The sequence below is a fragment of the Pogona vitticeps genome, chromosome 1, assembly GCF_051106095.1.
Source record: "Pogona vitticeps strain Pit_001003342236 chromosome 1, PviZW2.1, whole genome shotgun sequence".
NCBI lineage: Eukaryota > Metazoa > Chordata > Lepidosauria > Squamata > Agamidae > Pogona > Pogona vitticeps.
The window spans coordinates 136,305,070-136,319,364 of record NC_135783.1 but is presented as its reverse complement, the minus strand read 5'-3'; the positions used below and the strand labels follow the sequence as shown (position 1 = coordinate 136,319,364).

The following is a 14,295-nucleotide window of genomic DNA, read 5'->3' as shown; positions in this document are numbered from 1 at the left end:
CTCCATCCCACACTCACAGGTAAAGTTGTATATTCTTATTCTTAGTAGTAGCAGCAGCAGTAGCAGCAGTACTATTGCTCTCTACAGTAGAGCACATTCTGATACAACAAACAAAACAAGAAATGCAAAAACGCATTAACAACACTAATGTGTGTTTGTGTGTGTGTGTGTGTGTGTGTGTGTGTGTGTGTGTGTGTGTGAGAGAGAGAGAGAGAGAGAGAGAGAGAGAGAGAGAGAGAGAGAGCATAAAACTCCTTGGAACAAGCAAGCTCTACAGTTCTAAGATGATGATGATGAACAGTTATGCTAACTTCCAACAAAACCAATTGGACAGTTCAAGTCAAGGTACACACCAGTCAGTCATTTACCTTCCCTACTTGGTATTAGAAGTGTATACTGTCATTGGACAAATGTATTGAAAAAGGACTCTATTTGGGGGTATTTATTTTGAGGTGGTCACAGGATATGGGGGCCTTTCTATGGATCCATGTGTTTAATTCGCCATGTGCGCGTTTGTGTGTGTGTGTTCAAAGACATGCTGCAATTCCAAACAAGGAAACAAAAATCAAAAGTTGTATAAGGTGTATCCAGGAGGACCCAGCTGGCAGCATAGAAGAAAGACTGGCAGCTGAACCTGCCTTCCCCCCCCCGCCACGTAGACATTGAGCACTCCAACCACAGGGGGGAAGGGGGACAGGGAAGGCTCAGACTGCAGTGACGAGATGTTGTGTATCAACTGGCGCCTGCTTGGCCAACTGTTCCATGTAGCTGCAGGGGCAAGGGAAAGATTTGCACCGTCACTTGTAGTTAGCTTTCATCCAGCTTAATTTACTAAACTTTGCATTGCTTGGATTGTGTGTCTCTGTGTGTCTGACTAGAAGAATGCCTGCATTCTTATGTGGGCTTTGGCCGTGTATGTGTGGGCGGGTGGTGGTGGCCACAGTTAGTATTCTAGAGCCTGTCCTTCTACTCCCTGCCCCTGCCCACAAACACTAGGACATTCCTCCTTCTTTTTCTCTTCTCGGTGTGAACATGCAGATGCCGTTACCTGCTGGCCTTTGAACCATTCCTCAAAGGAGGCCTGTGGGCAGAAGCACAATCTTCCTGTGTATTTTTTTGCTAAACATCTACACACACATACAATTAATAGTACTCTGTAGCCAGCCAGCCAACCCACCCACCCAAATAACCGTTTGCCTTTCCCCATTCATGGGCATATGGTTTTTCATGGAGATCTGGAAATACCCAAATGCCATCACAGACCGAGACAAGGATCAGGGAGAGGGTGTCACTGAAAGGGCACGTGTGTGTTGGGCACCCAGCCATATGCCCTTATTCAGGCATGGACTGGGTTGCAGGGCAGTTTACATCCCTAGCAAAATACAATAAAGTCTTGCTAAGGTCCACACTTACAATGCTGAACCCTGGACCCAAACACAGTGGAAAACACTTTCCAGCTTGTCTTTGACAGCTGGAAACTTAACCAGATTTGATAGTGCTGATTCTAGGCTTGTATGAGGTTCAGGGAAGAAGGAAATCTCACATACATTGACTCTAACAAAGGAGGCCTGGGTTCAAATCCCCATTCAGCCACGGAAACTCATGAGGGGAGGGGTTCAACCACTCCTTGAACATCCCACAAACCTTCAAAACCCTATTAGTATTGTCGTACATTGGAAGCTACTTGAAGTCCCATAACAACAGCAAAGCGCAAACTATCCGGAGGGCACCGAGTTGCAGAGACCCAAACTAAACAAGGATGGAACAATTTGCGTGTTTCATTCCTCCTTCCCCCCCACAACACACACATATTCTGATTTTTCAAAACTCAAATTCTTTCCCTCAGATTTATGAAGAAATCTGCAAATGTTAGAAAGTTTTCATAAAAACAAACGGAGTGAAATGCCAAGCCAACTACACGATGTACAGCTGTTCCCGGGGCCTGTACAACAAAGTCAAAATCAAAATGAAATGAAAACAAAAGTTTTCTGGAACCCTTTAACCACATTTATTTCATGCTTAGCTCGGAGGTTTGGGATCAGTACCAAAATCACGCAGGTATGTCAGCTCAGACAAAAATCTACTCAGTTGCCTCCTCAAGACTTTTTTTTTAAAATCTTAATTTACAGGACGTGTCTAGCTTTGCTTTCCAGACACTGCTATTGTTACGACAATGGAGATCTGAAATTTTTGCCAATCAACTTCAAATCTCCAGGAGAATCTTCCCAATCTACCATCTGCAAAACCCTGGTGCAAAGTTAAAGAGGAGAGAAATCAGAATTAGAAGGTGGCTCACGGTGTCCATGCTATATATTACTATTGCTTTTTTAAAAAATTATGCAGGTACACAGAGGTGGAGAACATCAAGAGAACTGTGCAGTACTGTAGAAAGTTCAACAATGAGTCTTGTGACACTGTTAAGACTAACAAGTTTTACTTGGGATGAGCTGTCACAGGCATAGCCTACTATTCTTCTGTCCTTGTAATCGATGTAGTATACATCTTAGCTCAGTGGTTTTTCTACAATCAGTCTCACATTAACTCTGGCCAAGCAAGGGGAAGGAGAAGGGGAATACTACTAAACTTGTTAACGGCCAGGTTTGTATGGTGGAAAAACAGCACAGATTATGTTTAAAGAAAGCCCAAAAGTATTTTCACCTGTATCCAAACCAAAGGATGGGCAATGTTATAAAGCTGTATTGTTCCCTCCCCCTGCATTTTAAGTGTTATTTTTACCCTGTGTTCAGTCCGAAGAGAGAAGACAGCCAATAGAAACATGAGCAAATGAAAGGGCAAGCAAAATTCTCCTCTTAATTCACCCTCTGCTTTCTGCAGCTATAGGCTAAAAAGCCTTACCCAGGACCACGGCGACTCGGTATCTTCCGACGACATCTTGAGATGGTCTCTTTCCTCCATTGGTTTGAGCTCCTTCCAGAAACAAAAATGCTACCTTAAAGGAGTTGCGTTGTTGACAACAAAGATCCAGAGAACATAATTTCCCAGTGATCTTGTTTGCTTGCTAATTTAGCCTGCTCAAGTTCTGGGAACTTCAGCCAGGACGAGAAACATGAGCTCAATAAGACGATGCAGGCTGGCTTTGCAACTGACTCCTCAAGTATCCCAGTTAAATCATAAACCTCCCTGAAAGCAATGTTGATGTACACAAGGAGAACAGCTTCCATCAAGATGTTATTTTGGTTTGAAGATTCAGAATGACGAATCTGGAGTGAAGATGAAGTCAGAGTTGAATCGCTAGAGTGGCTTTGCATAAATGCAAAGAGCTTACACACAGCTTTTTCAGATCTGTTTTACGTACCACAGCTCAGAGCACCCCATGTCATACTGTTCTGCAGATTGATAGGGTCTGCAATAGGTGGGGGAGAGAACCAGTGTGGTACAGTAGTTAGAGTGCCGGACTAGGACTTGGGAGATCTGAGTTCAAGTTCCACCTAAGCTATGGAACTCACTGGATGACCCTGAATTAGCCACCCTCTCAGCCTGTCAAGGACTGTTGTGAGGATAAAGAAAGAAGTAGAAAAAAACGGCATCTGCCACTTTGAGCTCAATGGAGGAAACGAGGGATATATATGCAACTAATAAAGGATGATAAATAGGAAAGATTAGAGAAGACAAGCCTTGCCTTATGCAAATGAATGTGCTTGCTACTGGCATCACACCAGCATTGCCCTACAACTCTTTTTCTTGATCTGTTAGAATCCAGGGATTTAAGAGCCCAGTTACATTTACCCCCCCCCTCCAATAAGTTTGAATTGGGTTAAGCAGGTTTTAAATAATTTAAAAATATCCATTTACAAGACACAGCATGCATTTTTTTTTGGCGTGGAAAGTGCAAAAACTGTTATTTTAAACAGCTGGGAGGGGGTTGTTTATTTTAATTCAATACTGAATCTGATTTAATTTGAACCATTGGCCTGTGAATGTCCCTACCAGTATTGTGCCGGGGGGGGGGGGAGGCTGCTGAAAGGAGTGCCAAATCCAATGGAAGGAAGAAACAAGTTGTTTTACCTCTCTGGAGACTGACAGGGTGGAGGACAGGGAGACAATGGAGGTGGCCATAAAGAAAGCATCCCCAGGAGGCAATGGAGAAGCAGAAGGAAAGCGAAATTCAAAAGGCATCAGGAAGGCAGGCATGTGTATCTGAGGGAACCTAAGAAAAACCTATGCAGTCTAACTAAATATGAATTACTCACAGTACGTAACTACATTTGCTGAAAGCATTACATTGTTTTAAATATTGACCAAATTTCAGCAAATACAGAGTACATTTGATGAAAACACTCAAAATCCACCAGGAAGCCGAGAAGTCTTGCTAGAACATGTCCAGTTTGTATGACCCATTTCTTGTGCATGGAAGACTCCAATAAAGACTTTAAATCCCACACCTTTCTTTGTAACAGGGTTTTTCTTGGATAATGGCTTCAGTTTTCTCTCCCAGGAAGTCCATGATCATGGAAACAATCCTTTACTAATAAGACTTGTGTCCCAAGCTTTGACAAAGAAATTGAAGCTGGGATAATCTAAGTTTCAATAAAGGAACTGTGAAAAGCACACTGGCCAAATACACTATTTTAAAAAAAAATTCTTTTGCAAATATATAGTTTTAAAAATAGATCATAAGGTTCAACATTCTCAACGGTATTGCTGTTGGAAAATTGATGATTTCTGTCTCTCAAAGGTTCAGATGTTAGGGTATACTTCCAGATTATTTTTGCATGGAACTGGAATCACAGCTCGGTTCAACCCACTAACGTCTGGGTGAGTTTTTTCCAAAGCATGTGGGATATCCTTACACATCATTGGTGGAGATCCTGCCGTTAAATGCTTGTCAAGACCTTCTATTTCATTGGCCTATGTTTCCTCTTTGGAAACAACAGGAGTTAGAAATGCTTCACATCCAACAGATGTGAAGTGCTTTATATTTGCTATCCATGAAAAACCAGAGTTTTAAGCAAACGAAGCTCACTGTGAAGAATATTCAGAGGGGGAAAAACTGGGTTTTTAAAGATATAATTTTATCAAAAGGGACAGAGAACAACGTGGTCTCCATGGAACATGATCTGGCCAGCAGCCTGAGCCAAAACCCACACGGGGCCTTCGTTTCCTCCTCCACGTGTGATCGGTTCCCAGGCATTCATTCCAGTGGGGTGAAGTGGCCCCGCTTTTTTTATCCCTCCGACCCTCCCCTGCCCTTTCCATTCAGTTGTGCCATATGTTAAGGAGAATCACATGTAACAGACCCATGGAGCTGCGTTGCTGGCCTGGCCCCACAGTCATGGCTTGAGTCTGGTCTTGCACCCACATCCATCCATGGGGATTTATGAGGTAAACCCTATACACTGAGATGCCCATTTATGTAGGCTTGACTTGCCGATATCTGTGCCTGACATGTAGACACTGGGGTTCCGCTTTACCGCCACCCCCACCCCACCCCCGCCGTGTATGACTGCTACCTCCTCCAACTTGGAGGTCAGAGGGAACATACATTAAAGAATGAGGTGGAGATGACTTTTCCTCCCTTCGTTTTTTAAGTTGCAACATGGCAGTTCCCTCAGAATTTAAAACATTTCTTCCTTTCCCCAGTAGTGGTAAATTTAGGTAAGGATGTGTATGAGGTGAATCCATTTATTCTCCTGCACTCTCAATTTCAAGTTACAGGTCTAAGGCAAGCCAGCAGCAGGCTGCAATTTATAGCCCCCAGCTTAAAAAAACATATACCTGTGAGGTGCTCTTCGCTGCTTAGTTTTATATCTTAGATATGATAATAAATTTAGCACTACAGAGCTGGAAGGGACTCTATGGATCATCAAGTCCAGCCCCTCTCAACGAGGCACCGTCGGGGACTCAAACTCCTGACCTCCGACACTATGGCCAGATGCTTAAACCACTGAGATATCCAGCAGTTTCACCAATGAAGCTGTAGTTCCTCTGGTCTCTTTGAACAATTTCCTTTTACATTTTCTAGATCCAGTTGCAGAAACAAATATTTTTTCCAGAAAACTGTCTTTTACCCACTTCAGAAGATAAATGTAAGCATTTTAAAAAGTTATATACATTTTTAATTGGAAGTACTCTGGATGTTCTCTGGTGCCTACTTAAGGAAATATAGCATAATAATTATAGAAGTAAACTCTCTGTGCCTCAACTTTTTTTTTCAATCCCCGTTTTAGGAAGTGTAAGAAAAAATGTGAACCATCAGTATTTATGGGAAATGTTCTAGTTGTATATTTATATAACATATGAGAAAGACTGAAGGAACTGGGCATGTTTAGCCTCGAGAAAAGACTGAGGGGGAAGATATGTTAACATTTTTCAAATACTTCACAGGTTGTCATATATTGGAGGGGCAGGATCCGTTCTCAATCCTCCCAGATCGCAAGACACATAATAATGGGCTCAAGTTACAGGAAGCCAGACTTTGGCTGAATATCAGGGAAAACTTCCTGACTTTTAGAGTAACACAACAATGGAACCAATTACCTCAAGAGATGGTGAGCACTCCAACACTGGAGGCATTCAAGGAAAAATAGGACAATCATCCTATCAGATAGACTTTAATTTGGATTCCTGCATAGAGCAGGAGGTTGGACTTGATGGCCTTGTAGGCGCTTTCCAAGTCCAATACAGTAGGACCCCGTATCTGCTGGATAATTAGCCACTGAGTTCCCTTGTCCATTATCTGAAAAGATTAAAGATATTAAATGAAAATACCTACAAATTTCAATTTTCAAGATGTAATTATCATACTGCCCACTAGAGGAACCAAACACTATGTTCTATAGGTAAGGCACCGCCCTTTCTTCTAGTCCCAGCAGATGCTTCCAGAGCAGCATCCTTGTAAAGCTCAGAGTTGGGTTGGCTGGCAAGGCAGGGGGAGGAATGCTAACCTAAGCCAAACTGCTTCCTGAGAGAGATTTCCCATCTTACGCCCATCCTGCCTTCCAGCCAGACTCTTCCTCAACACTCCCAAGCAAAGGAGGAAATGGATTCTTCATTGTCTTCAAAGAAAACCTGCAGAGCCATTGAGACGGGGTGTGTGTGAGAGAGAGTGTGTCAGTGTGTGTGTGTGAGTGAGAGAGAAAAGGGGGAGGGAGGGAGAGATATTTATTTATTTATTTATTTATTTATTTATTTATTTATTTATTTATTTATTTATTTATTTATTTATTTATTCGACTTGTGTGATATGGTAGTCTTCAGCATGTTAAGGAACAAGAGCAGATTTCAATTCATCTCTTACTCATAGAGGCCTCATTGAGATCAAAATTACAGGTATGGGGGCTCCTGGGGCCAACAGATTGTGTTAGTTATAATCTGTGCTTTTCAGTATCCGTGGGGTGAGGGCTTTGAACTGATCACCCTTGGATACGAGGGTCCTACTATATTCTACGATGCTACAAGGTCAGAATGTGTGCCCAACCACTGGCACTTCCTGGTTTGAGGAGAGGAGGTGAAAGCTCACTTCAGCCCCCCCTCATACTGGGCTATAATCCAAAACCGTAAATTCCCAACCTCTGAATCAAATCTAGATCCACCCACCAACGGGAAGGAACACGATCCTTTCCTACTGTTGCTATCTCCGTTTTGGCTCCGGTCTATCCATTTGCACAGTATTTATTATATATTAAATGACATGATTATTCATGCCTTCAAATCTGGTTGTCATGTTTACCTGGATCATAGTTTCAATTGTTGAAATGGCCCCACTGTAATTCATAGTTTTCACAAATTCTGATTAACGCTTCCCATCTTATTAATTCAGTTCAGTCCAATAACTGGGACTCACGAAAATAAAGTGCAGGCTGGCCTGCTAATCCTTATTGAAATATCTGTTCTTCCATGTATAAAGGATGTGAAATCCTTCAACCAAGTTATATAACTAGCCTTACTATTTATAGCAAGCTAGTACGTGCCAATTTCCAGAGTCAGTGTTGAATAAGTGATGATAAGCAAATATACTTAATAAAATTTAGTATTTGACCGTAACTATACATTAAACATTCAAGATTGGAATATAATTATACTTTAGAGAAACAAGAAGTTTGAAAACAGTGCAATATATTGGAACAACGCAAAGCCATTTTGAATTTGTCCTACAAAGAAAACAAAGGTACAGAGGGAAAGTGAATTCCACAAGAAAACTGTTTCAATCTGCATTTCCCTCTAAAATTTTTACTTTCCTAAGCGGGCAATTATCTAATTAATGATGCAATCAGACTGAGGGATTTTGAAGGCAAGTAAGATATATAGATTTTGCTGGGCTAGGGTGTAATGCTCCACAACATCACAGATGTAGTAGAAGAGAAGAAATCAAAGCAACATTTCATTTAAAAATGAAATGGATCCGATCTTAAAGGCAACATCTGAATATTTTCACGATTCAAGCAGCCAATTTTGGCAGATGCATTAAACAATCATAAATGTTGAAGTATGTGACAAGTGCACATGGAAGACATGCAGAATTTGGGGGAAAATGGCTTCTGAATTGACTCCCAAAATTCCCTCAGAAAGGATGTGATTCTGGGAATTGTAATTCAAAAAGGCAACTTTTCCATCACAAATCCTACCTGCCGTCACCATGGTCTATGCTGGCTATGACTGATGGGAAATGGCAGCCAGTAACATCTGGAAAACCAGAGTTTCCCACATCTGTACTACACAGAGACAATTATTTTCTCCCTCCCTCCCTCTCCCTCTCTATGTAATGGTGGACACATTGATCAAGTTTAAGCCTCTAATGGATGCAAATAATGGCTGACATCCTGTTGCTTTGCTATGCATGAGGAAAGCAAATGGCATCACATTCATTAGTTTTTCCCACTGGGATCCTGAGATCACACTAAGCTAGTGGGAATGGGCACCCTCAAGAACCACAGCAGCAATTCTTTAATTGATGGCTAGAAGTGAGTGAATGTTATATGGCTTTTGCCTTCTGCATGTGTAACAAAGCAACAGGATTTCAGCTAATAAGACTTATCACTTGTGACATGGAAGAGTTATCATCCACAAGTGCTCACATTTCTCAGCCAAGGCTGACACTGACTAAGGTGAGGAACTTGGGAGCAGACATCCCATCCCTTGCACTTTTCATAATAACATTAGAAAAGTACAGGGATCCAGTGAGGAAAAAATGGCAATCGCCTTCTTCTCATGATGGCAGTGATGAGAAATTTCACAGAGGGTTAACAACTTCTTAACTTACTGCCCCATCATGTCAAGACAGATTTTCTTGACAGGGATGAAGAATTCACTGAGAATTTGCCACATGATCCAACAGGTCTCTTCTTAACATTCTTATGACTATTCTACAAAAGAACTTCAAAAACAGAGAACTAAATCCACATTAGGGATGTTTTTTGTTTTTATTTTCATAGAAAACCGAAGGAAGTCTTAGGATGGCCACAATCCAACTGTTTTTGAAACATTTTGTTGCTGTTAACTCACCATTCCTCTTGAAGCTCCTTCTTTACTACTGAAAGTTAGAAATTCAAACCATTTACTTTCAAATGTTCTTAATAAACCAGAAAAAAAGCTCACTATAATTACATTTCTATATCTTACAAACGCCTGCATCTTAAAAATTACCAAGAGCAGCCAGTAGTTAGGATGCAAAGTCAGTTTTCTCTCGAATAGAAATATATAAGGCACGGTCCACTGGAAAAGTTCTGTGGAATATCCACTGAAATGAACTGGCACTATCCCTCCCTGACGTGCTTCCCATTCACTTCAACAAGGTTTGATACTGGACAATCTCCCAGTTAAGGTTGCCTTTAACAACAGAGGGGAAAAAAACTGCACAAAGCAGTTTTGCACAACTGTATTGAAGTCATCAGGAGCAATATATTACATGTGCACCATCTGTTATACTGGCTTCTAGGTTAAAAACCTGAAGGGTGGAATTGGTTTGCTAAAATAGGAACTATATACCACAACTGCTTATCTTAGAAGCTATTTGTATAATATATACAACACACACAAAAAGGAGGGGAACACTTCAAAAGCATGGGAAAAAAACACTACCTACCTACTTCCACCCTGGATGCAGTAAAGCAACGGTAACTTCAGAAGCTCATTAAATTATAAAAGTCTTTAACAGTGTTTAGCATTATGAACAAAAATCGGTCAAATAAAATACAAATTTAATACAAATATTTCAAAATTGCCTACGTTCTTGTGCCTATATAACAGTTCTCCTTTGTTTGGACTTTCCCGTTCTTTCTCTCTCTCTCTCTGTTGGCAAACTGTCTCTTTGGTCAGAAAGAAGGCAGCTTCCTATGCCATATGAACAAGGCTGATGGATTGTGGGCATCATCAGATATGCCGTCCGGTCAGAAAGAAAAGGGGTCTGTCCTCTTTGGCGTTGGCTGTTTGGAACTCGTCCCTCAGTCGGAACTGCCACTCGTCTTCCAGTTCCAGTCGGACGACAGTCTGGCGAAGGGAGTTCCTGTCCTGGCAAATGACGCACAAGGTGGCACCTGTTGGAGTGACCATCATCATCATAATCATAATCATCATCTAGCATGTTTGCATATATCACTTCCTTCAAACAGCTTGCAATAATAAAACATGCACAGGTAAGAATAGTAATTTTAATGCAATCAAATCAAGACAAACAAGGACAACAGGCATCCTAAATACACGGCTGAAACCTCAGCTCTCAATGACTTGGACACTGTAAAAGCAGAATGGATCCCACGTGACTGGTAGGGTTGCTCCTCAACCCACTTTTTTGTGGCTCCCCCTACCTCTGGTTCCTTGCCTGGAACAAATGGCCTTCCTGACTTTGGTGTATATTTCCCATCGTCCCTTATCATGGGGTATGCTGGTGGGACTCTCAGGTCAGTCGAGGCAAATATTCCCTACTTACTCCCCAGTTAGATTGTTGCATACATTTCTGGTCACGTGACACACACAGTCATTGTCAAATCACTTACCTGGCCAACCGTGTAATTGCTATTTATTTTCCCCCTTGTCAAAAGGCTTCTGTTGTTTTGTTCTGTTAATGTATTGGAACATTCGTTACTGGTACTGCATGTGTGAATGGCAATCCCACTGGGGAAAATGGGGAAAGGAGAATGGCTGGGGCCAAGGCACTGCCTCAAAGAAGCGTGCGCACCCACAGGGCTAGGCACTGGGGAAAGGGTGGGCGGGCAGGAGGCAGGCACGAATTAGGGACTTTTATCTTTTTTTACTTAAAGAAAATATAAAGTAAGGGGTTGCACTGCCCCAGGAGACAAGAGAGAAGATAAATTTGTTCCACAGTATAGTTGGCCATAACATTTCAAATAGGAAGAAATGAACTGGTGGCATTAAAACAAATGGGAACGTTCATCCAGGTATATATACACCACTTCTCTGCAATCCAGTACAATGGAGGTATGGGAAGTGTCATTAAAAGTGGGGAACATGTGCCTCGTGTGATCAGGCCCTCAGCCCCACATCATCTGGAAGACCACCCACTCCCCACAACATCCTAAAAGGAGGAGCCAGAGCTCAACACGACAGCTCATGCTCTACATGCAGGAAGGACTGGGTCCAATCTGTGGCACTGGCTATTATATCAAAGGGTGGGTCAACAGGTGACAGAAAATATATCTGCATGAAACACACACACACACACACACTCGCCAAGCACTGCAGCTAGCCAACACAGGCAACCTTGGGCTGTCTGGATCTTCTAAGCTGGCATGAGAGAGATTCCTCTTCAGGTAAATGGCAAGCAGCCATACAAGCATCCCTTGTAGCAGGAGAGAGAAGTTAAGGGACCCCTAGAGGCTGCTTGTTGGCAATGCCCACCAGTCCCCAACAATGCCCGTGCTGATATTACTAACAGTTCCACGCTTGCCCATTGTACTGCCTTTTCATTTCAGCCCCATGGTGAGAAGTGACGGGCCCACAAACTTACCAACTTGTCATCTTTTTTTACAACCTTGAAATATTTGAAATAACTAAAAGCTGGCAATGCAGCAAAGCTAGAAAGGGGCAAAGATACAATGAACACAGACGAGGGGGTCTCTTTCCCTGTCTTTGTTTCGTCAAGGAAGCCGAAATCCAGGTAGGACTTGAAGCGTCCACAGCGATTTCTCACCTTTCAGGAAATGGAACTTCTTTAAGAAACTGGCGACGACGAAGGAATCGCAGAGGTACAAGAGGAGTCCACTGAATATCATCTCGGAGCAGCTCACATTCAGAGAGTGGGGGCGAGAACTGACATAACAAACTGTGACCTGGATGCAAGAGATGGACAAAAAGCGGGGGGGGGGGGAGGATGATAGGAATGATTTTCTACCCAGTTCAAAGCACAGTTTCGTATGATCAAAAGACCAGGTGCAAAGTCAGTAAACACTCTGCAAAGTAACGCCTCTTGCCTAGAACTCTTTTCAAGCAAAAAACCACCACTTGAAACGTTACGGGGAGATGAAATTAAATTGTATTTTGCGCCTCTGTGACTATAAGTGATGCCCCTTCTCTAAAAATTATAGCACCAAGGGCTAAATTATATGTTATACGTAGTCTGTTACTAGAAACAGAAGTGTTTCAGAGATGTGATTCAGGCCGACCTTCATGAGTATGCAATTATCCTGGCAAATCAAGCCTGTGTTTACTTTCTGAAGAGCTCTCATAAGACAAAGCAAGGTAAGTTTGTGAGTCATAATCAGATACCTTCAACTGTTAAGAAATTTGTTCTTCTAATGGTGTGCTATCTATCAAGTGTACATCATTTCCCTGGCTCACAGCATACGTGCACGTTTCTTCAGAGCAAACTATGGGATTACCTTCCCACAACTGCAATGAACCCTAGGCAAGCAAGGTGTAAATCTTCCAAACTCCCACACTGGAATGCCTTTAAAATACAACAGTAGTGCCTACCTTGGGTTCCAAGTAGCACTGGGCGGTTACACCTGTGCTCTTACTAGGACTACTACAACGAATAATGAAACAACAACAACATGCTCTCAAGCCAGTTCCAAGTTATGATGACACCACCCCCACCCTTACCATCCCAGCATTTTCTAGCACTTGGAAGTGGTTTCGTTTTGTCATTTCCAACTTTTCGTGAAGTGGTTTAGCTATCCCTTTTGCAGGGGATGCTCTGGGGTTACGCAGCTTGCCTCAGACTGCAATGGAAACATAGTACGTAACCCCATCAGCCATACATACTCCAGGCGGTCGAGATTCGATCTCCTGGCCTACAACTGAGGGCTCCAAGCCACTGAGCTATACCAGTTCCACTTCCAGACAAGGGCTAGGAAATAATTCTGCCCCCAAATACCAAAGAGCTGCTGCAGATCAGAGTCACCAATACAGAATGGGGGTGATGGTCTGACTCAATATCTGGCAGCTTCTTCCAGACCTCTCAGGCCCCGTAGGGGAAACAGTTTTGGAGGGCATTTTTTTTTAAAAAAAAATGTCAGTTACCTGTGGTCCTAAATTAAGGTAACAGTCGACTGAAAGGACGGGATGGTTGCAGTTCTTCAATGAGAGAGGGAAGAAGCGATGACTGTGGTACTGGAGGTATTTTTCAAGCAGTAACTGAGCGGGAGCAGCCAGGAACGTGTGCTTGCTGTCTGGGGCGCATATGTACTGAGCCGGAGCAATAGCAACTGGGTTGTCAGACATCTACAAGGAAAACAGGATGACGGGGAGGTCACCAGCTGACTTATTGTTTAAAAAAGTCGGCTCTCACTTTGTTTTAAGTAAGGTTAAAAATATAGGCAGCAAAAGGGGAAAAGACACATCTCGATGCAGCAAGAACAGCAATTAAAGAGAAAAGGAAATGCAAGGACTGCAGTCTTTAAAGGCGGATTATTGTACCGCCAGTAGACAAAGTGGGGGTGGGGGGAGCACGAACTGCAGGCAAGCAGGGATGGTTTTAAAATGGCCACAGCTCTCCCAGGTCACGGCTTACCAGAGCTGCCCCAACCTAAAACAACAGTTAATTAAGAAGAGGATCCAGACCTTCTCCCTCCCATTGTTGCAGGATAAACTGGGATCACTAATGAGTAGAAAACTTGTGTGTGCGTGTTTGTGTGTCTGGTTTTTTGTTTTGTTTTTTTGTTTTCTAAATCCCAAACCATCATTAGTGTCATAAATAGCCGAGACAAAGACAATCATTGAAATGCATGTGCGTGGTTTAAATACTGTACTACAATGAAATATTTGGGCGATCAGGCCATTTGACCTTCAATTCCTTTGGGTGTGTGTGTCGCAAAACACTTCCTAAATGTGACATAAAATGACAAACTCTGAATTTGCATGTTGTCCATATACAGTGGT

General features: G+C 42.5%; 2 protein-coding genes across 4 annotated transcripts in view; both read right to left on the bottom strand.

Moving 5' to 3' along the window:
- The window catches only part of LPIN1 (lipin 1), a 97,640-nt gene extending 94,634 nt beyond the window's left edge, over nt 1-3,006 (bottom strand). The window contains exon 1 of the mRNA XM_073001631.2: nt 2,857-3,006. Within this exon, the coding sequence (XP_072857732.2) occupies nt 2,857-2,916 (60 nt within the window). The 5' untranslated portion in view covers nt 2,917-3,006. The remainder of the gene's footprint in view (nt 1-2,856) is intronic.
- A 6,355-nt stretch (nt 3,007-9,361) lies between these two features.
- GREB1 (growth regulating estrogen receptor binding 1) overlaps nt 9,362-14,295 on the bottom strand; it is a 101,794-nt gene continuing 96,860 nt past the window's right edge. For all 3 annotated transcript variants that reach the window (XM_078388168.1, XM_078388163.1, XM_020802326.3), the window contains exons 31-33: nt 13,438-13,638; nt 12,107-12,245; nt 9,362-10,493 (exon numbers count right to left, since the gene is read on the bottom strand). In XM_078388168.1, the coding sequence (XP_078244294.1) occupies nt 10,330-10,493; nt 12,107-12,245; nt 13,438-13,638 (504 nt within the window). In that variant the 3' untranslated portion in view covers nt 9,362-10,329. The remainder of the gene's footprint in view (nt 10,494-12,106; nt 12,246-13,437; nt 13,639-14,295) is intronic.